Source organism: Polypterus senegalus, chromosome 15, assembly GCF_016835505.1.
Source record: "Polypterus senegalus isolate Bchr_013 chromosome 15, ASM1683550v1, whole genome shotgun sequence".
Lineage (NCBI taxonomy): Eukaryota > Metazoa > Chordata > Cladistia > Polypteriformes > Polypteridae > Polypterus > Polypterus senegalus.
Genome location: NC_053168.1, coordinates 98,441,384 through 98,468,517, shown reverse-complemented (window position 1 = coordinate 98,468,517; position 27,134 = coordinate 98,441,384). Strand labels below are relative to the sequence as shown.

At 36.4% G+C, this 27,134-nt stretch overlaps 1 protein-coding gene across 2 annotated transcripts in view; it reads left to right on the top strand.

Annotated features, from left to right (window-relative positions):
- The first annotated feature begins 6,799 nt into the window (after window positions 1–6,799).
- The window catches only part of LOC120515750 (programmed cell death 6 interacting protein), a 212,591-nt gene continuing 192,256 nt past the window's right edge, over window positions 6,800–27,134 (top strand). For both annotated transcript variants that reach the window (XM_039737034.1, XM_039737033.1), the window contains exons 1-2: window positions 6,800–7,111; window positions 25,311–25,365. In XM_039737034.1, coding sequence (XP_039592968.1) covers window positions 6,906–7,111; window positions 25,311–25,365 — 261 coding nt within the window. In that variant the 5' untranslated portion in view covers window positions 6,800–6,905. The remainder of the gene's footprint in view (window positions 7,112–25,310; window positions 25,366–27,134) is intronic.

Sequence of the window (27,134 nt, the reverse complement as noted above, 5' to 3'; positions counted from 1 at the left end):
AAAGCTGCTAAACGGACCCCTTGTAAGGCTCCGACACAAGAACATACTTTTAAAAACAGTAGCAATGCCCCCCCACGACGAGTCAAACGAGGAGAGTTTAAAAATGAATAACCTGATGGAACCAAGTCAGTATAACATGAAGAGTCACCATTTAAAATCCAAGTCTCAGTGATGAAGAAGAAATCCAGATTATTTGATGTAATAATGTCTTGCAGAATAAAAGTTTTATTAGGCACTGATCTCACGTTCAGGAGAGCAGCCTTGATAGAAGTAGAAGAGCTCGTTGCAGGATGAGCACGGGTGAGTGTGCGAAGATTAGCAGCGTTTACTGCCTGATTGCACACCGAGGAAAAGTGATGCTGTTTTGAAATGGAGAAATTGAATCCGGTGTCCAGCGCCCATGAATCAGTGCTGGATTCCTGAGCAGGAGAAGAAGGGTCATAGACTATGAGGGGCCAAACAGGCAAACAAGTTCACGTGTGAACACTATTGGTTTATGAATATTTACTATCGGTTTGCGTGCATACTTAATTGGTTTGCCTGCGTATAATACTGGTTTCATTCATATGAACTATATTGGTTTGTGCCCGTATATTATCCGTTTGTACGTGTATGTCACTGGTTTGCATATGAACTATATTGATTTGCGTGTGTATATCACTGGTTCCAGTACGTTTGTTATTGGTTTGTGAGTGAACTGCATTGGTTTACACTTGCATGTTATCGGTTTGCGTATGAATTATATTGGCTTGCGTTCTGTGTCGGTCTAACAATGGATTTGCGTATGCACTATATTGGTTTCATGCACGTCTTATACTGGTTTCATGTGGGTAACCTGTCGATTTTGCGCTTGAACTCTATTGGTTGTATGTGTGCACTATATCGGTTTCGCGTATGAAACATATTGGTTATGCGTGCGCACACTATCGCAACTCTGTGTATGAACTATATCGGTTCTGCGTGTGAACTATATTGGTTGTTCACGTGATCTTCAGAGGAAATGGGCGGGGCAAGAAACAGGAACTCAAGGGCCGGTAGAGTCATTGAGTCTAAAGAGAAATGTCTAGGAGACGCATCTGCGTTTAAGCGGCACTGTATATTTTTTCCGCACCATACGTTTGCGAAAGGACTTGGTGGTAATTATTACTATTTAACAGAATCTACCCTTGAGTCTGTAATGAACACAAGGCTGAAGTTAGGTATGTATTCGGCCGTCTTCTTATTCGGTCCCATCTACATGCTTGCTTGCAACCCGCAGCTGTACTTGTTCACACAGTATTTGCAAAATTGTTACTTATTCTAAAGGCAAAATATTCAACATTTACGATTGACGTCTTTATGCAACATAACATTTAGTTACTACTAGTTACATTTATTATGCCCGGTGACCCCGCACCGCACAGACAGGTGAAGTGACTTGCTCAGGGTCACACAGTGTCAGTCTCAGAACTTGAGCCCACGAACAAAGGGTTGAAAGTGCAAAGCCATAACCGCAATGCTTGCACATCTATAACGTGTATATTAATTGACTAAACGTGTCCATTCTATGAAAAGCTAAACATTTAACATTTAAGACCTGCATGGGTCAGTTACATCATATTGGGCCACCTTACCTTTCACAGTTTTGTGAAAAGACAGATGCGTTTTTTAAGATGCAGCGGAGTTTTGCTCTGCCCAGTGGGAGTATCAGGGTGAAACTGACAATGTATTCCACTTCAAGATCAGATAAATGGGATTTACTGTGATATTTAATGGGCACTGTAAAGTGTTAAATGGCGTTGGGCTACCTTAATTTTCATAGTTTTGTGACATTGGCATATATAAACTTGTCCAGGATAGATTCCTTTGTTAAATTAGAGTTTAACAATTTTGACCCGTGCAGGACCAAAATGTGGAATATTTATTTTTCAAATAATGGATCAGTCTGTAATGATGCCGATTAATGTACACGCTGTAGAATATTTTGCATCACTGTTATAATAGAATAAGAAGCTGCTTTGCAAAAGCTGTGTGAATAAGTAGCTGACTGCAAGCTTATACTGGGAGTAGCTGGGAGTGAATAAAATGCCAGCCGAATGCGAACCTAACTTCAGCCCTGTGATCATTTCAGAATTAAGGGAAAATACTGGTAAAAGAATTACCACCAAGCCCTTTCACAAACATACAGTGACGTGCAAAAGTATTCAATCCCTTTAAAAGTCATCCTAATTTTCTGCATGACAAAAGATTTGTCCACATATTTATCCATTTGTTTTTTTTAATGTGAACTCTTGTGTTGTAACAAAACATTATCAAACTCCAAATAACTTAACTAAAGAAAAACTCCAAAGTGATTGTTTGCTTAAGCATTCAAGCTCAACATATTCATACTTTGTCAAGAACCTTTTTGCTGCAGTAACAGCCTTTATTCTTTTGGGGTACATAAATATACCCCAGTTCTGCACATTGCTCAGGCGTGAATTCTTCCCTATTCTTCTTGGCATGATTTCTAGGTACCCTCTATGTTGGTGGGATGGTATCTCTGAACAGCAGTTTTCAAACAGTGCCCCAGATTCTCAACAGGGTTAAGATCAGGGCTTTGACTTGGCCATTCAAACATTCACCTGTCTGTTTTTGAGCCATCCCAGTGTCACTTTGGTCTAATGCTTAGGGTCATTGTCATCTTGAAAGCTTTAAATTCATAGTAGACTGGAACGAGTTCACTTGCAATATTGTGTGGTATTTGTGCCCATCAATTGTCCCTTCAACTCTGACAAGATTCTCAGTCCCAGGACATGAAAAACATCCCCGAAGCAAGATGCTGCCACCACCATATTCCACTGTAGGTCTGGTGTTTCTTGTGGCATGGGCAGTGTTTGTTTTATGCCACACATTCTGTACCTCTTTGAAGTCTGAGAAAAAGTTCTATTTTAGTTTCATTTGACCATAAACCCTTCTCCCCACATTTAACTGGAAACACGCCATATGTGTTTTATTTATGTGGACCATCATAAGGAATGGGTTCCTTCTTGCCACCTTCCTGTAGAGGCCTGTTTAATGGAGCGCTCTTGAAATTGTGGACCCCTACACCTTCACTCCAGTTTCAGCCAAAAAGCATTGCAAACATCTTAGAGTGACGTTTGGATTTCTAGTTTCCTCTCTCTCCAGTTGATGTCTAACTCTGATGTTCAGTCTTCAGGGACGGCCTGTTCTAGTAAGAGTCAGGGTGCTGTGATGAACCTTCCACTTTCTGATGATGGATCCAGCAGTGCACAATGGGACATCAGACTCTTGATATTTTTATAATTATTTCCTGCTACCTTGTGCATTTCAATAACTTTATTTCTCACATCAGCAGAATGCTCCTCTCTCTTGATTTTTTCAGTGACTGTCCAGCAAAGACTACGCCCCTACTGAGGGGGCTTTTAATATCCAGAGAGAAAGGAGCACCTCATTATGTTTAATATGACTGTCAAATGTCTGCCACCTTTGTAATTAACTTGTCATTGGTGTAAACCTGGAGCTTCCAAAGCACAACTGCAGAGGTTTAAACACTTATGTAAACACTAACTTTGGAGATTTTCTTCTTCAATTAAATGTCTACATAAAATAGTTTATTTTGACTTTGGAAATGTTTTGTTACAGCATAAGAAAAAATATGGAATGAATAAATATGTGTACAAATATTTTGTCTTGCATAAAATTATGACAACTTTCATGGGGATTGAATACTTTTGCACGTCACAGTATGTTTGTGAAAGGGTTTGGTGGTAATTATTTTTAAGTTAGGTTCACATTCAGCTGCCTTTTTATTCACTTCTAGCTACATCCAGTATAAGTTTACAGTCAGCTACTTATTCACAAACCTTCTTCTATATTAACAGCAAGGCAAAATATTCTACAGTGTGTACATTAATCCGCAAACTGATCCATTATTTGAAAAAATAAATATTTGAGATTTTCAACCAAAACTTGAACAGGTTGAAAATGTTAAACTCAACTTTAACAATGGAATCTGTCCTGGACAAGTTTATATTATCCTAATTAATATACACGTTGTAGATGTGCAAGCATTGTGGCGCAGTGTTTAAGACTGCACTTTTAAACTGAGTTCGTGGGTTCAAGTCCTGATAATGACACTATGTGACCATAAACAAGTCACTTCACCTGTCTGTCCAGCACTGGGCGAATCTAACCAGTAGTATCTAAATGTTGTATGTTGGATAAAGGCGTTAGTAAATGTAGAATATTTTGCCTTCAGAATGAATAACTGGTTTCAAAAGTTGTGTGAAAACGTACTGTGGCTGGGTGCGAGCAAACATGATCCAGGAAGCAAATAAGAAGACGGCCCAATACGTACCTAACTTCAGCCTTGTGTTCATTACAAACTCAAGGGTAGATTATGTTAAATAGTAATAATTACCACCAAGTCCTTTTGCAGACGTATTGTTCGGAAAAAAATATACAGTGCCGTTTAAACGCAGATGCATCTCCTAGACACTTCTCTTTACACTCCATGACTCTACCGGCCCCTGAGGTCCTGTTTCTTGCCCCGCGCATTTCCTCTGAAGATCACGTGAACAACCAATATAGTTCACACGCAGAACCGATATAGTTCATACACAGAGTTGCGATAGGGTGCGCACGCATAACCAATATGTTTCATACGCGAAACCGACATAGTGCACGCATACAACCAATACAGTTCAAGCGCAAAATCGACAGGTTACCCACATGAAACCAATATAAGACGTGCATGAAACCAATATAGTGCATACGCAAATCCATTGTTAGACCGTCACAGAACGCAAGCCAATATAATTCATAGGCAAACCGATAACATGCAAGCGTAAACCAATGCAGTTCACTCACAAACCAATAACAAATCGTACTGGAACCAGTGATATACACATGCAAATCAATATAGTTCATATGCAAACCAGTGCTATGCATATACAAACGGATATAGTTCACACACAAACTGATAATATACGGACACGAACCAATATAGTTCATATGAATGAAACCAGTATTGTACGCACGGAAACCAATTAAGTATGCATGCAAACCGATAGTAAATATTCATAAACCAATAGTGTTCACACGTAAACCAATAGATTACACACGGAAATATATGATTTATGGCCTGTTTGGCCCCTCATAATAGACAACTCGCAGGCATCGGGAAACAAAGCTCTGGGACTTGAGTCGGCGTTGTTTAACAGCAATTCCGTCTCTTTTTCCACGACGGCTGCGTGTGCGTCTCCGAGGGGCATTCAACTCATTGATACAGGTGAACACCGGCGTCCAGGTGAAGAAGTCAGGAGATGAATAAAACAAAGGTAGAGGTTCACAAAAAATCCAATCAGAAGATAAAAATTGAGAGGAAAGTAGGCCAGAAAATATGTTTAGTAAAGACTCCCGATCATAGGACAGTAATCGTTGGGATCAACTAAAACATAAAAACAAAGTTAAAACATAGACTAGAGAGACGAGCAGACGGCCAGCCACACCAGTCGGCGCCATCTTCCATTTTTGCTGGTGTAATATGTTAAATGCCAAGCTATACTCCTTAAACAGGATGTTAAATGCTAAGCTATACAGTGGTACCTCTTGTCACGACCATAATTCATTCCAAAACTCTGGACGCGACCCGACTTGGCCATGACTCGAATGTAATTTCCCCATAAGACTGTATGTAAATACAATTAATTCGTTCTAGACCGTACGAACTGTATGTAAATATATATTTTTTAAGCACAAAAATAGTTAATTATACCATAGAATGCACAGTGTAATAGTAAACTAAATGTAAAAACATTGAATAACACTGAGAAAACCTTGAACAACAGAGAAAACTAACATTGTAAGAGTTTGTGCTAGACCCTTAAAAACCGCTCGCTGTAAACACTTTTTAATGAGTTTTACGCACAGGGAAAAAAATGAAATGCCACTTCTCTTGCGAAACTTTTCAAACCATCCTCAACTGGCTTTAAATTCCTCACTTTCGCCACTCGAAGAAGGATTTTTTTATCAGCAAATCGCCATGAATCTTCCTGCCCGATTTGTACATGTTCAGGAACGTTCGTGACCAGAGGTTCTACTGTACTCTTTGAACAGGACTTTGGCATAATAAAACAACATACTATCAAATTAATAAAGTTTTTTTGTATGAATGTCCTCTTTTGTTTTGAGAAGTCTCATGATGTGTGCATTGCTATTGAAAAGAACCTGTACCCAATATGTCTGGACTTATTATCCAGCTGTCATTAACCTACTTGATCCAATTCATCTGTTCCAGCAGCATGGTTCTCTAAGCAGGAGTTGCAACTTGTTGGGAGCAATTCCATTTAAGGCCCTCCTCCAGCTAAACCAACTAAGATAACGCACCACATATCCTTATAGGCCAATGTGGTTCTCAATCTGTGGGGCCCACCTAGGGGGGCGCGAAGATGTGAAAAAAAGAAAACAAGAATCGAAAATATGAAAAATACATCTATTGGAACCAAAACAAATTAACTTAAACTACATTCTGATACTGGAAAAATAAAAATAGATTTGGATAAATGTTGATAAAAGTTAAGTAGGTATAATAAAATATGCATCTATGATATATCATTAATTAAAAAAGAACAAATTGGAATTAGTTGGCTCCTTTCAAAAAAACGTTAGGGGAGCGCGATTAAAACCGTTATGAAAACTCGGGTCGCAAATACTTAAGAGGTTGAGAAACGCTGTATAGGCCACAAATATAGAACTACATATCCCAGAATGCACACCATCGGAACGTGAACGCACCCGGTTACGCACATCACTCCACTCCCAGAAACCTTCGCGCAGCAAAAGCACCTGACGAGTACTCCTGTCCACTTCTTTCCAGGAAGTTGGAGGACTGTTGTTTTAGGTCTGTGTGGCGTACGTTTAGAATGGCGACTTTTATTTCTGTACCACTGAAAAAGACTTCCGAGGTAGATCTCGCGAAACCCTTGTCCAAGTTCATCTCAAATACTTACCCGGCGGGAGAAGAACAAGGGGATTATGTACGAGCTACGGAAGAGCTCAGCAAGCTCCGGAAAAGTGCTGTGGGTCGGCCGCTGGACAAACACGAGAGCTCTCTGGAAGTGCTGCTCAGGTGAGTGTTTTGCTCCTAACCGCTGCTAAGAGAGGATGGCAGGTGGAGCTCAGGAAGGTTGCTCGAAGTGCGGCTTTCACTCACTCCAGAAAGGCAACGATTTAGCAAAGTCATACAAATAATTCCAGGAAGAGCCAGGAAAGCAGTTGAGACCAGAAACTTTCAGGAACTCACAATCACTGTGACATTGAACGTATACACCCACCACAATTTCAAAATTTTCCATCTAGCTTGAGCTGCTTGAAGAACATTACATCTGTCTCATCATGCTAGGACATCGACTACAGTATTTGTTCAGTTAGTTTTTATAAAGATGTGCATTCATTAAAAGCACTTTTCGTTTTATTCTCGTTTTCTTTTTTTAAATTTGGTTTGGTTCGAACAGTATTGAATCTTTTAGTTCGTGGTCATCTGGAGTTTTTTCATTGGTTGATATAATTGAAAAGAGCTTTGTTGATTTTTAACAATGTATTTTTCACAGTGATTTTGTGTTATGTAAAGATTTAGAATATTTTGCAGAAATCCTCTTATTAGATCAATAAACTTGGAAAGACAGATTAACTGGCTTGAATGTGGTACCCACTGGATTTTCTGATATTCCATTAAAGGTATAATATGATGCAGAAAACTAAAGATTAAAATTAAAGGCAAAAAAACAAAAACTTGACGCGGTATGTACCACACAGTTTTATGAACACAAAATATTTCTACAAATTGTGTACTTTTAAAGGTAAATACTCTATGTTCAGAAATAATCAGGATCCCTACAACTAGTACGGATTCAAAGTGAGTATAACCCTGAGGATAAGCATTCTTAAGTCTGTTTTTACCCTTTGGAACCAAAACCTACAACCTGATGGCAACAACTGAAATTTAAGAAAGTTTATAAGAAAAGATGATGGCCACTGTCTGAAAAAAATTAGCATGTCCATTGAATTAAGCTTTATTCTATAGCTTTAGAGGAGTACAATCAATTAATTTAGGAGCTGTACATTTTTGTTTGTTAGTGCTACTACCTAAATGTTCCATCAAACCTTCCTTCTTAACATCTATACTTTAATAAGATCTGTCTAATCATAATAGTGTGTGGGGGAGATAGATAGATCATACTGAAATATGATTTCAGGTTTTGGATAGAAGTGCCTGAAATCTTGGAAATGTAGTCCAATGGTTCTCTGGAAAAGATGAATTAAGATGTTATTGCTGTGATTCAGATTAGTACTGCTAGGTCCTGTTATCTTGAGACGAGATTTGAAGTAACTACAAGTTGTTATAGCTTATTATAGCCTTAGTCTAAATGGGTGCATATCCCATGACTGTTTTTGATCTGCAAGTGTAGGAACAGGAAGTATAGATGTGTGTTTGTGTTATGAATCTGTTGACAGGTTATAAGTAAGCAGGTAAGCAGCAAGCAAGCACCACCTGATTGAACATCACCTAATTGCACCTGACAGTATATTTTTTCCATTACTTTTAACTCAGAATATTATTTGCTCTTTATATATTATTTTGGTACTATTTATGTTGCATTCTGAATTCTTTTTGGACACTTGAATTCATTTTAAGCTCAATGCTTTGGGTTTTATTCTGGTTAACAGAGGGTTACAGAGGAGACATTTTTTTGGTGAGAGGATGTCTAAAAAAGAAGGCAAATCAGTAAGTAATTATTAAATCTTCTTGTTACAGTTCAGGAAGCAAGAAGCTCATAGTTGGCACATAACAAATGTATACATTAGAAAATGTGGTTGTTGCATATTTTGAACTTTGATATTTGTACAGAGGTGAAATGGGACAACTTTTATTTTGATACATTCATTTGATTGTAGTTAAGGAAGTAGGTCTTAAAGATAGCTTATCATTTCAGCTTTACAAGAGTGTCTCCCCATTTGTCTTGAGGTTGAGAGGTAGTACTTTGGTTTTGCAGTTTGCTCTTGCTTATTTTTGCTTTTCCTCGGAGTGGGCAAGTTTGTCCAATTGGATTGCTCCCCAGCTTTCAGCGCTATTCTTTACCAAACCATCCGGAATGGTAACTTTTATTTCCGTCCCACTTAAGAAGACATATGAAGTTGATATGGTTAAGCCATTGTCTAAATATATTTCTGATACCTACCTGGAAGGTGAAGAGCAGATGGATTTCCTTTGGCCATTAGAGGAATTACACAAGCTGCGCAAGTGTGCAGTTGGTGGGCTTCTGGATAAGCATGAGAGCTCATTAGAGGTTTTATTTAGGTATGTAAGTATACTGTATGCTTGGGTGGATAGGTAGATTTCAGTTACAGGCTCTCGGGTGCAATTCTTGCTGTGGTACGTGTACTATACATGGGTATTGTAATTGAGCTGTTGTGCATATTGTACATCGAAATGTGCCTCCCTGAGTCTGTCAGATGCTAGCTGTTACTCCTTGGTGTTTTTTTTTTTCCTCATGAGTTAAATACAAAATTCAAATTGGTTAGAGGGCACCTGAAGTCAGAATTTGTCCAAAGACTGAAATAATAGATGGTATGTGATTCATTCATTCTCTCTCTCTCTCTCTATGTATGTATGTATGTATGTGTGTATATATATATATATATATATATATATATATATATATATACATAATTCAAGTATATAACCAAATTTACAGAAGCCAGTGATGGACAGTGACATGTCATTCAATTTGGGTAAACGATGATAAAACATCAGTGTCTGAATAAAGCATTTAAAATTGCATGTCGGCATCATTTTATTTTTAGCAAGCTAGTTTTCCTAATAACTCTAGGAATTGCACACTGCCCTTGGCACATGTATTGTTTCTGATGCTGATGTATGGTACATATTCATTCATAAGGCAGGTGTTAATGCATTCGTTTCAGTTAGAAACAATTGAGTAATATATACAAAAAATTATAATCTGATTTTTTAATTAATTTATTATAGTTAGGATGTGAAATTTGTGGAACATAACAGTATATGTAGTGTCTAAAGGTTCCCCCATGCCTGTGACTAGTAGAAATGAGTAATACTGTCAGAAATTTATTTTGTTGATTTGGCAGCATTGCTGCTTAATGTGTCCTGCACCTCTCTGTGAGAATATAGGGATTAATCTGGCGTTATTACCTTATGAATTTGTGCAAGTATTGCTGATTTGGTTAAAAGTTTAATTGTATCATTATGTCAAGTTATTTTTTTCCTACTATGAACACTGAAGGATTAGACATAATTAATAGAGATGTGAGAAAATTGATTCAGTAGAGTTTTGCAATATTTTTTTATATAAGAAATAAACAGAGGAAAAGTGTTCAGGCATTTTTCCCCAGTTATTTTTACACCTTTATAGATGTTTGAATCTCTGTATTAGTGTTAATGTTGGGAATGTAAAATCAGTTCATTTTATTGTTATATGTGCAAGAGTTGCATTCTAATACTGATACAGAGTCCCCTTTGTGTATTTATTTTGGGTATTTGACTTAATTTTATTTCTCATAATATTACGATGAAGAATTAGCTTAAAATAGAATTTAATTTGCCAGCATTGTCATTTTAAAACATAGTTTCCAGCATGCAACAAGTTGTGTTGTCTGCCTAACTCTAGCTGGCAGAGTGTTTGAATGTTGATTTGTACCGAACTTGGAATTCACAAACTGAAGTATTGGGATAATATTGTATCAATGTATTCCTGGCTTTTCCTACCCCTGGTTAAATTGATTAATAGGAATATCTGTGAACAACATGGAAATAAACTTTTTTTCAGATTTTGTATTTTGTACTTTGTGGTATTTTAAACTAGACCAGCTAGGTTTTCCACCGATATGATGTACAAGTACATGATATTAAATTAGAAAACTATGATGAGCAATTTAGTCCAGCAAAACTCACCAATCTTATTTGCCTTTGTTTTCCAAATACAGGTAACATTTTTAAAGTCCATGACGTACCACTGTCTTCCACCCTGTTTGGTAATTTATTCTTTGTTTCCACGGTTTTGTTTATGTGGGTTGAAAAACTTCCTAATATTTGCGTAAAATCTGTCCATAACCTGTTTCCAACTGTGTTCCCATTTTCTGAATTTTTGTTAATTATTCTGTTTGTCTAAACTGAAAAAGTTAAACTTCTTCAATCAGTATAGCCCATACCTTGCATTCTTGGAATCATACTAGTTGCTCTCCTCTGGGTTTTTGTCTAGTGCTGCTATTTTTTTTTAACTCCAGATATATACATTAATATCCCTTGAATTAAATCAACACTTCATGCTATATCTTAGTGTCCTATTAACTGTTTTAATTGCTTCTGTTCACTGCGCGGATACAGATAGCGACAGGTCTACTATGACTTCTAGTCCTTACAGAAGTTGTATTTTCAAGTTTAAAACCATCCATTAAGTATTCAAATGTAACATTTTTGCTTCCTACATGTAACACATTATATTTACTAAAATCTTATACTCATAGATCAATAATGCACTTAATATCCAGTAAAATACTGAAATATACTTTGCATTTTTAATAGAGAAATTTGTCACCTTTAAACACTAGAAATAATAGAACAAACACACATTCACAAGGAGTCAATAAACAGCTAACAATAATAAAAATATATGTAGTGTATTCAGTTGCAGACAGCACCAAGAAGAATAGAATGTATTATCAATTCCTTATTCCCTGTTTTTATTTTTTATTTTTCTGCTGCTTCTCTTATTACATTTTAGTACTTGTCTGCACCAGGTGTTAAGCTAAATTCTGGTCCTATGAGAAATCCAAGGAATAAAAACTTACCAGCAGAATGCCAATCTTACTCAGGTCATGCTTATTGAAATATGTCAATTTGAATTTAATTTTTTTTTTTGTTTAGTTCATTTGATTATCATAATATACCTTTAATTGTTGGTGTTTACACATATTTATCTGTAAACCTGAATTAGAATAAGTAGATAATGAATAAAAATATTTAAGCAGCTTTATGACTGCATGGATGTTAAGGCACGTTAACTGTGTAACTTTAAAGATTATAGATAAGAAATATTTTCTTATTTTTCTGTCTAAATTCTGTGCGTGTTTGTGTTTTGTTTGTCTTTTTGTTCAATAAATTGTAAATATAATACCAGTTTGGTGGATGAAAAATTAGTAATGGTTAATAAATAAATCAATAATAGGTGTAATAGTTTAACTAGATTCTTTCATCTATTGTTTATCCTAGTTTACTTAGTTTTATTGATGGAACCTGGGTAAGTAGTGGCTGCAATTTGGGAAATCTGTTTTAGGGTAAGGCATTTTTTATCTGCAGTCAGGTATTTGGTGTAATACCTGCATCAGAAATGTATAGACTCAAATATGTGTTAAGAATGTTACAATATGCCACTTGTTGAGGTGATGAGAATACACATTGGCTTATACACAAACTCATTTTCACATTGACTTTATGGGAAACCAGTGAGTCTTCACAGACTATTCTTTGTAGTATAGTATGTTTTGTAAACCTTCCTCCATATTAGACTGGATTGATGGAGGAATATGGTTTTGAAGTTATGTGATCCATATCCCAGTCTTTCCTATCTCTAGCTCACTTGATTGCTATCCAAAAAATTCCTACAACATCTAGTATAAATAAAAAAACATTCTGTGATGGTATGTGCTCAACTTAGAATGAAAATAAACACCACTGGAAAAAAATCTGCTTACGTAATAATCATTAATACCAAGCCTGTTATAGTATTTAGTCAGTAGTTTGTTTTTTGTCACATAGTCAATGCAAATACATCTTGTTTATTTACATATTGTGATAAGAGAACAAAACTACACCTTGTCTTTTCACTGCACATACTTGGTGGTTGAATTTTTTTTCTATTTTCACTTCCTCTTCAGAACAACTGTCTTTTCATAGGAGCTCATACTGGCATGTGAAAGTCATCTGTGATCTATATTTTGCACTTTGTCATTTCATTTACTTTTCTGTGCTTTACAATATTTCAAATTTGAAGTCATAACCAGTGGGAACTACGAGTGGCAGACTGTACTGATCATTGGTATGGTCTTGTAAATGAAGAGATTGTTTGCGCCCAATTTTCTATTTAGCGCTGCCATGTTATCTTAAATGACATACTGGTAGTTAAGTCAACTGCTGCTAAACTCATAGACAGAATATGTTTGGCTTGCTAACTGAATTCACTGATTAAGGATTGAAGTTTTTAAATTATAAACATACATTCATTTCGGATATATTATGATATATAATAAAATGAACAAAAATCGTTTGTATGTTTTGACTTGTTAAAGTCTTTTAATCAAGTAAAACACTTTTATCAAAGTTTGACTGCTATTTGTCAGTGATTAAAAAACATGCAGGTAGAATGATGATATTCTATACCTAGGCTTTTGATTTCTGCAATTTAGAATGCTCTTTTTACAATACATAAAGCAAACATTCTAGCTCTAAGAGGCTGTATTTGACTTAATTCAACTTGCTTCAGAACTCATGCCTTTTGTTGGGATTCATTAATGCAGAGCAACATGTTCTGCCTGATTCTCTGTAGTTTGTTCCAACTAGATATGGTAGTGCTACTGTGTTGTGCTCCTTCAACAACTTTAAGTGTTTCATCATATATATATTCTGTTCATCTTTTGAGTATATACTTTAAGGTCTGGGCAAGGATTACAAAGAGTGCAAAATTTGTATGACCATTGACTGCACTGTTGGGTGATTTGCTGAACAGTGACTGAGTGCTGAGTTAATTCAGATTATCTATTTAATATTTTGCTTGGTGTAACAAAGGTTAATTCAAGAGACAAACACCACCATGGTGGTGTTAATAAACTATTTTCTATGAGATTTCTGTCATGTAGTACACGTACAGTAGCTCCCAAAGTTTCCTTATTGTTTTGTAGCCGCTGGAGTTGCTGAGTCTGAGAAGAATGCACTTGGCTTCGTCTGACAATGGTTTTTCTCCCTTTATTTCAACCAATTTGAACTGCTTTTTGTATGAAGCTAATGTTTGTGAAAACAACTGCGTTACTCTAAAATTTTATCTCTCCTGTCACTTATGATTGTTTTGCTAGTGTTAACATCACTGCGTCATACATGAGAGAACTGATAGATTTTACATTCTTTTGCATAAAGCTAATCAAATATAGGGAACAACTTGCAATTATACAAGTTTTTTTTTTTTTAAACACCAGTGAAATTGTCAAATGGACCTCTTAAGCCACATCACATATTTGCGAAATAATGCATTCAGAAAGTAGTCAGATTCCTTCAACTTTTTTCTTATTTTGCTATATTGTAGCTTTGTGCTAAACTAATTTACTTTTATTTTTTTCCACAATTAAAGCAATATTCAATACTCCAGAATGACAAGGTGATTTTAGAAAGTTTTGCAAATATAATAGTTTATTGATCAGTCAGCCATCAATCTAAATTGGCCTATTTTCACTGCAAAAAACTTGGATTATTAAATTGGCCAGTACAGTTTTTTCTTGTGTCTCTTTTCCTAAGCTTTAGGGTAATTTAGGTGAAATGCATCTTTACATAAATTATTATTAGTAGTGCGTATATATATTTTTTTTTATTCAAACTTCCTATAAACAGAGAGCAGCAAGTTAAGACTTTTATCAGCGAGAAAAGAACGGAATGTTAGTGTTTCACTTGAAGAAAGTGAAGTAGTAAATTGAGAAAAAGGAATCAGTCGTCATCCTGTGCAATTAATCAAATGGCAAAAAATTGTACTTTATTGAATTCAGACTTTTTTATTTTGTCATTAAATTAAAATGAATAGTACTTTTTTGAGTGAGATTGTGTTAATTACAGCAGCTTACATTTTAAATTATAAAAAGAGATAAAGAAGAATAAGTTACTGCTTAATAAACAATAGGCTTGTTAACAGCAAAATTTATCTATTTTACTTGTGAATTTGTTAAGCATGTTAGTCTTGTATCTTCTTGATAAGCACCTTATGAATATTTGATATATTTTGGGCTTTTTTAAAGGTTTGTACTGTGTTTGTTGTTTGTGTATATCATACAGTATATGTTTTGGTAAGAAATGTGCTGCACTATTAGAATGTAATCCATATTTATAATTACACCTCAAGAATTAGGAATGTCTAACTGGTACATGGGAAAGAAAAACCAAACAAAAAAAGCTGAATACATATAAATATATACTTCAACAGCAAAAAATACTGCAATGCAGTTAATTTTTAAAAATGGTAAAGTGCAAGTGTATTTACATTGAACACTAGAATTACCAGAGCCTACGAAAAAACTCGTAATTCCGTCCCACCTTAAATCGCTTCTTAAAATCGTTCACAGCTCTCCACCAGCCTCTTTTGTCATCTAAATGTGCTGATAAAAATCAGGCTGCAAGCAGCCGGCTATTCCATCCCCCACCGACTTAGAACGTGCACAAACTTCTCCCAGCTCATGCCTTGATTGATTATCTGGGAGTGAAGTGGAGTTTTAGAGTGGAAATAATAGATCATTATTTGGAATACACGCATTTCACGTGTGTTCCGTTTCTACAGTAATCCGTGTAAACACATTTTTAAAACAGAAACGTTTTTCATATTGTAGTAGAAAATGACAAAATGTAAGCATAAACTATATAATGTACTAGCAAAATACCCGCGCTTTGCACCGGTGAAGTACTGCATTCAAATTTTTATTAAGAAGAAAATTAAACCTTTTTAAACTGTGGGACAATATGCCAATAATTATTTGTTAAGGATCTCTTTGTATACCATGTTGTCAGTTCGGCCCTCCGGTTGTAACATGACCAAGCTGTGCGCTGAGCTTACTCTTGAGCATGTAACTTACAGTTGGCCATGTGAACAGTAATCTTGTCTCAAATCTCACAGCTTGGATTGCTGCTGTCATAATCGGTTTGAGTTTCATGGTTTGTTTCAATTACGACAGTATTTGCAGGATTTGTTGTGTTGAAGTGACATTTGGCATCTGCCAAGCGTTGTAAGCACACAACCAGTTTCATCGATAAAATCACACCCAGCTTTTGAGAGTTTAAACATTCATAAACATCAAAGTGTCCACTACTCAAATCGTCAACTGTGAATCTAAGATGTTTAAGAGGCATTGGCGGTTGTCGAAAGGTGTAAAATATTTGGCCATTTTGGGACACTTGAAAGCGACAACCGAACAATTCAGCGGCAGCCATCAACTCACATGCAGAACCATAGGTGAAGGGATTAAGCATTTCACTCTTCTAGTGCTCCTGTGTAGTATAATTATCTCATGTACTGTCATCAGTGCACACCTTGAACCTGTCCCAGTCATTTAATACATAAGACAGAATGTTCCTCCGGATATCAAGAGTGAGCCTGATATGGCCGTGCAATATGTAACAAAGAGAATGGAAAAGGTAGGTGGTATCTCCAGGCATGGAAACCACTCGGTAAGTGACAGTTCTTTGATCGATAGAATTTCTTGAAGATGGGCCCATTAATAACAAAGACTGTTGAAAAGTTCAATATGGCGGCCGACAGTGGCATCATACTACCGAAATATGTACGTACATTGGTTTCGGTTAGCTAAGGGAAGCCACCTACCAAATTTCGTGAAGATGGGGCCGTAAATAAGAAAGTTCAACATGGCGGACGTTGTTGACCGTTATGACCGTTACGCGGACAATTTCGAAATGAAACCTGCGTAATTGTTGTAAGTAAGCTGTAAGGAATGAGCCTGCCAAATTTCAACCTTCTACCTACACGGGAAGTTGGAGAATTAGTGACGTTTGGAAAATTCAATATGGCGGCCGACAATGGCGTCATACCACGAAATAAGTACGTATATCGGTTTTGGTTAGCGCAGGGAAGCCGCCTACCAAATTTCGTGAAGATGGGGCCATGAATAAGAAAGTTCAATATGGCGGACGTTGTTGACCGTTATGACTGTTACGCGTAGAATTTCGAAATGAAACCTGCTTAACTTTTGTAAGTAAGCTGTAAGGAATGGGCCTGCCAAATTTCAGCCTTCTACCTACACGGGAAGTTGGAGAATTAGTGACACGTGGAAAATTCAACATGGCGGCCGACAATGGCGTCATACCACCGAAATAAGTACGTACATCAGTTTTGGCTAGCGCCGGGAAGCTACCTACCAATTTTCATGAAGATGGGGTCAGCCTTCTACCTATACGGGAAGTTTGAAAATTGGTGACGTTGGAAAATTCAATATGGCGGCCGACAATGGCGCCATACCACGAAATAAGTACGTTCATCGGTTTTGGTTAGTGCAGGGAAGCCGCCTACCAAATTTCGTGAAGATGGGGCCATAAATAAGAAAGTTCAACATGGCAGACGTTGTCGACCGTTATGACCGTTACGCGGACAATTTCGAAATGAAACCTGCGTAATTGTTGTAAGTAAGCTGTTTCAGCCTTCTACCTACATGGGAACTTGGAGAATTAGTGATAAGTGAGTCAGTGAGTGAGTCAGTCAGTCAGTGAGGGCTTTGCCTTTTATTAGTATAGATGAAGCCTGAAGTCCAAATATCAAACACTTTCACAAAAGGTACAAATATAACAGAACAAGTATGCTTTTATTCAAGAATATAACTGCAGAAAAAAGCCACCTTAGCATGCCATATTGACACATATTTACTACAGCTGCCGCGATAGCGTAATGGTATCAGCTGCTGACTAGTACTCAAAAGGTCATGAGTTCGATCCCACATGGTTCAGTTTTGAGAAGTAAACTGCTCTTATTCTTAATATTTTAGAATAAAAACATGCATTTTATTTCAGCGTGTAAGAGCTAATGTAATTTATGATACTTGTAAAGGTTAGTTTTTTTTTTTTTAATTCACTTTTCATTCTCTCAGTCGTGTTCAGGATCCTTCCCTACCCCCCATCTGAGAATGCTGTTTTCACATAAAGATGCGCTGTAGCTCTGCAGCGTACTTGTGACTGCATTCTCGCATACAATGCTTATGAACTGAAGTGCCTGCGTGCACTTTTCGTGGCATTACACGTCTATTTTTTTGAGCATGCCCGTGTCGCTCAAACACAGGAACATATGTTGGTGTACAAGAATAAAAAACAAGTGCACTTTTATTCTAGACTATAAGTGAAGAAAAAATAAAGCAAGTTACAGTAGGCGGTTGATACGACAGCTTGCGTGGTGCAATGCTAAGAACTGCTGATTTCCGATCCGTGCTATATAAAATCATCATTCAAATATTAACAATTCCCAAACGCCCTTCCTACATTCACGACATGTGTGCTTGTTGCAGTGTACACATCTCTCTGTGCTATGGTTCCTATTACACTGAATGATCACCTGACATTGTACTTTCTTCCCTATATAAATAACATTCGAGTATAGTGCGTCTCCAAATAAATCACACTTGAGTTATAGCGCGTCTTTATGTGAAAACAGCATTGTCAGATTGGGGGATCGTGAACGTGACTGAGAGAATGGAACTGAATTAAAAAAATAAGCTAACCTTTACAATTATCATGCATTTACACTGGCTCTTACAGACTGACTGAAATAAAATGTATGTTTTTATTCTAAAATAGTTAAGTACATGCAATATTATTTGAAAACGAACAGCGTCAGATCGGGTTTGAATACACGCTGCGACGCTGAACTCCCTGTATATATAGTAATAACAGTAATTTTATTATTATATAGGAGCTTCCCTGTCTGCCTATCATATAGTGCCTTTCCTTCCTACCTATCTATATATCTATCCCCTTAGCTGTTTTTTATATATCTATTATAAAGTTCCTTCCCTGTTTATATATCTAGTGCCTTCTCTGCCTGTCTGTCTGTCTGATTGCATATAGCGCTGAACTTACTGCTCTGTACTATTCTGTCCTCTGCATGTCCTGGAGTACCAAAGAAACAGCACCATACAGCAACATGTGTGAACTGGCAAGATCGGGGAAAAAACACGCGGTCACTGATTACAAACTGCAAGATGAATGAAAGAGACAATATATGCAAAAACATCATCGAATTAATGCAATATTATTTGAAAACGAACAGCATCAGATCGGGTTTGAATATGCGCCCGATCTGAAGCTGTTCGTTTTCAAATAATATTGCATGTACTGTGCGTTGAAACTGCTTCACTGAATAAGCTGACTCCTTCTGTAACAGCGTCAGCGTGTATTCTCCGGTCCTGTTCAATCTATATACATCAGACTTCCAATATGACTCGGAGTCCTGCCACGTGCAAAAGTTCGCTGATGACACTGCTATTGTGGGCTGCATCAGGAGTGGGCAGGAGGAGGAGTATAGGAAACTAATCAAGGACTTTGTTAAATGGTGCGACTCAAACCACCTACACCTTAACACCAGCAAGACCAAGGAGCTGGTGATGGATTTTAGGAGGCCCAGGCCCCTCATGGACCCTGTGATCATCAGAGGTGACTGTGTGCAGAGGGTGCAGACCTATAAATATCTGGGAGTGCAGCTGGATGACAAATTGGACTGGACTGCCAATACTGATGCTCTATGTAAAAAAGCTCAGAGCAGACTATACTTTCTGAGAAGGTTGGCATCCTTCAACATCTGCAGTAAGATGCTGCAGATGTTCTACCAGACGGTTGTGGCGAGTGCCCTCTTCTACGCGGTGGTGTGCTGGGGTGGCAGCATAAAGATGAAAGACGCCTCACGCCTGGACAAACTTGTTAAGAAGGCAGGCTCCATTGTAGGATTAAGGTTGGACAGTTTAACATCTGTGGCAGAGCGACGGGCACTAAGCAAACTCCTGTCAATCATGAAGAATCCACTGCATCCACTTAACAGGATCATCTCCAGGCAGAGGAGTAGCTTCAGTGACAGACTTTTGTCACTGTCCTGTTCCACTGACAGACTGAGGAGATCGTTCCTCCCCCACACTATGCTCTTCAATTCCACCCGGGAGTAAATGCTAACATTAATTTTATTTTAATTCTTTTCATTTTTATTACTATTTAATTTAATATTGTTTCTTTGTATCAGTATACTGCTGCTGGATTATGTGAATTTCCCCTTGGGATTAATAAAGTATCTATCTATCTATCTATCTATCTATCTATCTATCTATCTATCTATCTATCTATCTATCTATCTATCTATCTATCTATCTATCTATCTATCTATCTATCGCCGATCTGATGCTGTTCGTTTTGAAATAATATTATCTATTTTAGAATAAAAACATACATTTGATTTCAGTCAGTCTGTAAGAGCCAGTGTAAATGCATGATAAATGCAAAGGTTAGCTTTTTTTTTTTTAAATTCAGTTCCATTCTCTCAGTCGCGTTCACGATACCCCCAATCTGACAATGCTGTTTTCACATAAAGACGCGCTATAACTCGAATGTGATTTATTTGGAGACGTGCTATACTCGAATGTTATTTATATAGGGAAGAAAGTACAATGTCAGGTGCTCATTCAGTGTAATAGCACAGAGAGATGTGTACAATGCAACAAGTACTCATGTCGTGAATGTAGGAAGGGTGTGTGGGAATTGTTAATATTTGAATGTGATGATTTTATACAGCACGGATCGGAAATCAGCAGTTCTTAGCATTGCACCACGCAAGCTGTCGTATCAACCGCCTACTGTAACTTGCTTTATTTTTTCTTCACTTATAGTCTAGAATAAAAGTGCACTTGTTTTTAATTCTTGTACACCAACATATGTTCCTGTGTTTGAGCGACACGGGCATGCTCAAAAATAGACGTAATGCCACGAAAACGCAGGCACTTCAGTTCGCAAGCATTGGTACATGAGAATGCAGTCACAAGTACGCTGCAGAGCTACAGCGCATCTTTATGTGAAAACAGCATTCTCAGATGGGGGGTAGGGAAGGATCCTGAACACGACTGAGAGAATGAAAAGTGAATTAAAAAAAAAAAAACTAACCTTTACAAGTATCATAAATTACATTAGCTCTTACACGCTGAAATGAAATGCATGTTTTTATTCTAAAATATTAAGAATAAGAGCAGTTTACTTCTCAAAACTGAACCTTTCGGGATCGAACTCATGACGTTTTGGATACCAGTTAGCGGCTGATTCCATTATGCTATCGTGGCAGCTGTAGTAAATATGTGTCGATATGGCATGCTAAGGTGGCTTTTTTCTGCAGTTATATTTTTGAATAAAAGCATACTTGTTCTGTTATATTTGTACCTTTTGTGAAAGTGTTTGATATTTGGACTTCAGGCTTCATACATTATATAGTTTATGCTTACATTTTGTCATTTACTACTACAATATGAAAAACGCTTCTGTTTTAAAAATGTGTTTACACAGATTACTGTAGAAACGGAACACACATGAAATGCGTGTATTCCAAATAATGATCTATTATTTCCACTCTAAAACTCCACTTCACTCCCAGATAATCAATCAAGGCATGAGCTGGGAGAAGTTTGTGCACGTTCTAAGTCGGTGGGGGGATGGAATAGCTGGCTGCTTGCAGCCTGAATTTTATCAGCACATTTAGATGACAAAAGACGCTGGTGGAGAGCTGTGAACGATTTTAAGAAGCGATTTAAGATGGGACGGAATTACGAGGTTTTTCGTAGGCTCTGGTAATTCTAGTGTTAAACAGTGTTTAACTGCTTTTATCAATTAATTGAATCAGTGTGTGTAAAAATATGTATTTTTTTGTTAGACAAATGGTGAAAACTACCTTTTTTAATTGAAGTTTTGTTTTATTTAAGTACATTAGAGAAGATCTATGAATTTACAAAATGGCATCTAAAGCACTATTGAGACTATAAGAAACAAGGTTGTCTGGTCTGATGCAAACAGTATTACCATCATGTTTAGAGGAAACCAGCTAATCACCCATATGATACCTTTCCATTGGTGAAGTTGCTGTGAGATAATTTGTTTTTCAGCAGCAGAGTGTGTGAGATTAGACTGGGTTATGGGAAAAGTGAATGGGGCCAATTACAGAGATATCCTTAATGAAAACCTGTTCCAGACTTCTCTGAAACTGTGATTTAGCTGAATGTTCGCCCTCTAACAGGACAATGACCCTAAGCATAAAGCAAAGACCACCTAGGTGTGGCTTTTTATATAAACAAACTTTGAAAACTATTCTATTCATTTTTACTCTGTCAAGTACTTTGTCAGGCATGTGTTTTTCAGATGAATGATTATAGGCCTACAATCAACTGTTAATTGATTTAGAGAACATTTCACATAACATTAAATTTAGTTATTAATTTTTGTTTAGGCTAAATATTGATAAATACAATTTAATTGATATTTGTGCTGGTCAGTTTATTATAGTGAACCTCCCTTATTTTATCCATTCACCTTGCTATTCTAAAAATACAACATCTTTAAAAGTCCTTTCATATTCTTCCTATATACCTTTATAAAACAGAAGAGAAAAAAACTTTTTAAAGCTAGGAAATTTTTATTTCTTTCTTCAACTTTATACAGTGGTGTGAGGAAATTTGTGAGCCAGTTAGTTTTCTCCATTTCTGCATAAATGTGACCTATAAAACATAGTCATATTTTTACACAAGTCTTCAAACTAGATAAAGAAAAGCCAGTTAAGCATACAACACAAAAAAGTACATTATAGTAGGGCTTGAACAATAATATCAGTTGCTGATATTTGATATCTGTTTTAGAGAAGCACTTTGGTTCTGGACATTTTGATATGTTTGGCAACACTGTTAATAGCTGTGCTAACAACTGCATAACAGACTAGTATATAGAACAGTTTGAGGCCAGACAGTCCTGTTGTGGTTTCATGGAGAATTGGTTTCTCTCAGTTTCAGAGTCCTTTAGATGTCTTTATGCAAACTCCTAGTGGGCTTTGATGTGTCTTTTGCTGAGCAGAGACTTCCATCTGGGCACTCTGTCATAAAACCCAGATCAGTGAAGTGTTGCAGTGACGGTTGTTCTTCTGGAAGTTTCTTGAGCCAGCTCTAGAAAGAGTTGTGATTGTTTTAATTCTTCCATTTAAGAAATATGGAGGCCACTGTGTTTTCGGCAACCTTCAATGCTGCAGAATTTTTTTTGTGTAGCCTTCCCTAGATATGTGTACCAACAAAATTTATAAGCTCTGTCGACAATGTTAACCTTATTGCTTGTTTTTTTTACCCTTGATATAGGACTTTACATAGACAAGTGTGTGCCTTTCCTGAATTGGCCACAGGTGAACTCCCAAACAAGGTGTATAGACATTGCGATGATGATCAATAAAATGGCCTGTTGCCTGAGCCAAATCTCAAGTGTCATAGCAAAGAGTTTAAATACTTGTGTATATTTTGTTTTTTTATTTTAAATAAATAAGCAAAAAAATTATAGTATCTTGTTTTTTCTTTGTCATTCTGGGTTACTGAGTGATTGATGAGGGGAAAATATTTTAAATTATTTTAGCATAAGGCTACTTTATAACAAAATATAAAAAAAGTGAAGGATTCTGAATACTTTCTGAAGACAGTGTAGTTCATGATGCTATTGATCTAGAACCTGTGACAATAGAACAGTTTCAGTGTCAAGTGGTATTACAGTAGTTTTTGCATCCATTGCTTGTTTTGTAAAGTAGTGATAAGTATTTTTTTTTTTTATTTTGTTTTCCACATGATTATAAATGATGAAAGGCTTATCTTTATTAAGCTGTTTTATTTCCTTGTGAGAAAGAAATTGCAAAAACAAAACTGAGTACTAGTTACAAATGCAAAAAAAATTAAACAATACACTCCACAGTACTTCTTTTATTCACATTGAATTTGTGCAGTGTCATTTTGCTTTTTAACTAGTACTCTGTTCTTTTTGCGATCTCAAGAGATAATGTATCATTAAGTGGATTGATTACTGTAGGAAGCCATCCTAAATTTGTTTGTCAGTTTTAAAAAGAGCTTCTTATTTTTCAATTCCTTCAGCCAATTTAAATGAGAAATAGTTTTGTTAAACAATGGGTAAACAAAGTGTGAAATAATACTTTATAATATAATCTTTTACTGATGTTTTAGGAACATTGCAGTTTGATAGGGACATTAGCTATGAGTAGGAGCTACCCTTTGACATTTACATTAGTTGTAAGTAGGTGCTACCTTTTGACATTTTATATCTTAGCTAGGTACAATAAAGGGTAGGTCTCATTTTTCTATTGTATTGGCTGTACATGTTAGCTTTCCATGTGAATAATAGCAAGTTACCATTTTAGAAGACATAATGGAAGTCGTAATTTGATCATTGCAATAATGGGCGGTAAAATTAGAGAAGCTAAATTTTTCTGTTGGAGTAATTCAATATTGCTGTGTTAAGAGTTTCTACAGATTACTGTATGATGCAGGTGTTGCGGTGTTTGCTAACTGCCTTAAAGTCCTATGTCCAGCTCACTGTCAAGAAAGGGAGCTGGGGGGTATGTTCAAAGTGACACCATTCTAAGTTTAGGATCCGTTCCAAGTACAGAGGAACCAATAGGTTTTGGTTGTTTAGTTGTGCAACTACAATTGGCCACAGGTTTGATTAAGGACAGTGTATCTTCCAGAGTGGTTAACAGCTAACCCATTTTCAAAATTCTGAGCCACAGTAAGAGTCACAACGCAAATTTGGCTCCTGTATATTAAAAATTGGACATGCCTTATTAGCATTAGATAATGTACCCAGCAGTAGTGAAGAAGGAGATAACTTGTGAAAGTGAGAAATAGTGTTTTGCTTGGCAAGACAAATGTTTGAAAGCTGCTGGGTGTTGTTGGGGAAAACATAGAAAACTGTTTAGTCAGGAAAAATGAGGAAGACACTTGATATCCTTTAGTCTTTTGTTGTTGTACTCGGGTAAAATTCCCCATTTGTGTGAATACTAGTGTAGAACTCAGTGCTGGGAATTTAGGGTAGAATGCTGCATGCCACCATAATACAAGTGGTAATATTATGCTACTCTCTGTATAATCTTGTGTTGGTTTTACATGTGAGTGGGTAGCTGAAATCCAATTTTCAGTGGTGTGGTATGCTGTCCATAAAGAATCAGAGAAAATGTGGGTGTTTACACGCACATGGTAGAGTACTAGTGTCACCCAGTTAACTTGAAAGTTAATGACTAAAAAATGTAAACAAACTTTATTTCCTTCCCTGCCACTCCTACTTTGGCACAGTACAGTGAATGTCAAGTGAACTTAAGAATGTTACTGGAAAGCTTAGACATGATTCTTTTTAAATCCATTTTCTTGAAGAAATGCCTGGTTTGCTTTTGGTATCTAAATCCTTTTTTAATCTCTTCATTTTTGCTTTATTACAGGTACTATGACCAATTGTGTGCTGTTGAACCAAAGTTTCCATTCTCTGAAAATCAAGTAAGTGTTGCCTCATTGGTTTGACAACAATAACAGCCCATTAGGGACATATATGGTCCAAAGCGTACTTAAAGTAATTCGTTCAGTAAAAGAGTACAGGCCAAGTTAAATTGTGTTTATCTCTCCTAACCTATTTCTGTGATGTTTCAGTGCTTTGAGCAAGCGAAAGGTGCAATTTAAATAAAACTTAATTAGAATTTTGTTTCACATGCTTGTTTGAATGTTTTTTTGCCCTTATCTTTTCCACGTTTCAGTCAAGATCGTAATGTTAGAGTTGCTGTATAGCATGTCTTACTTCCATGTACCTGTATGCAACTTTAGGAGATTTTTAGATTACCATCTTACATTCACATATCTCCTACATAAAATAAACAGCCTGTTGATAAATTGTGGAGTGCTACACTAGAAAATAGATAGATAGATAGATAGAAAAGTGATTAATACTAATGTAGAACAGCTCCAGAATCCGGTGTTTGAATTTTGTCATTAGCATTATCTTTGTATATTTACAAATTTCTCCCTTTATTTGTATTGGTGTTTCTCTAGATTTCCTGACACATCTCATTAATGTACAAGTTATTTCAACACTCTTTGTTAGGTTTATATGATTGAGTGTGATTATGAGAATATATCCTGCAAAGGTTGGTGTAAGGACTTTTTCCTGTCTTGTGCCAGATGCTAAGCAAGCATAAGCTCTAATCCCTTGTGGCCCCAGAATAATTCCATTTGATAAAGGATGGATTGACAAATAAATTAATACGTTCAATTGTCATCATAGGAATTGGAACCTTTTTGCTGAGCTTACTCTTCGAAAAGGAATGCCGATTGTTGCATCACTTGCTGATCTTGAAACTGTAGTTGACAGGAATGCTGTAGAGGTGATGCTACATCTATACTTGTTGCAGAGAAAATTTTTAAAAGTTTGGAGTGCTCTGGATTTAAACATAATTAGTTATTTGGAAAGGAGAGATGTTTGCTTTTTGCGTGTCTTGTTATACTTGTTATTAGTTCATAAATTTGCTTGTCTTTAAACAATAGGGACAAATTACAAGGGTACATCCACATCCTGACCAACAGGTGTTCACCCTGTGTGCTATGTCTGTCTGGTCTGTGTATCAAAAAAAGTATGAAGTTGAGCATAACATCTAATAATTGTATTGATTATATATTGTTTGAATGCAAGCTTATTTTCCGTTTGTGATTTATTCCTTCAATAAAAAAGTCCTTAAAAATGCTTGTTTGGTAGTATCACAGTCCATTTTTTTTCTGGTCATTTATTTGTCAGTACTGAGTCTTCATAAGGTGTGAAGTATCAAATTGCTTATATCATCCTTTCTTTACTGGAATGTGCATGGAACCCCCGGAATTTTTAACCCATTTTCTAATACATTCAAACAAAATACTTTTATTTGATGATAACGAAGCTTAGTGAGTACATAAAATAAATTGAAAGAACTTGTTATAATGTCTTGCTTGATGTTTTATTGTTAAATCAGAAACTTGATTTGATAGGTACTGGATTCTTTGAACTTCATTTATATGTGCCTGATGCACAAGAAATCAGTACATTCTGGTGTAATTTTTTTTTTAATGTTTTGAAATTTAGATAATCTTGTTTCACTTTTGTTTTATGCTTTCATTTGGCTTGAGATTTATTTTTATGTTGAAAGTTTGTGACACCGTTTTGTTTTAGAGGGTGTCAGCATTTTGGTAGGGAGTTGCCATGATTGGGTTAACTTTGGCATCATTGCTACAATAGCATTTACACC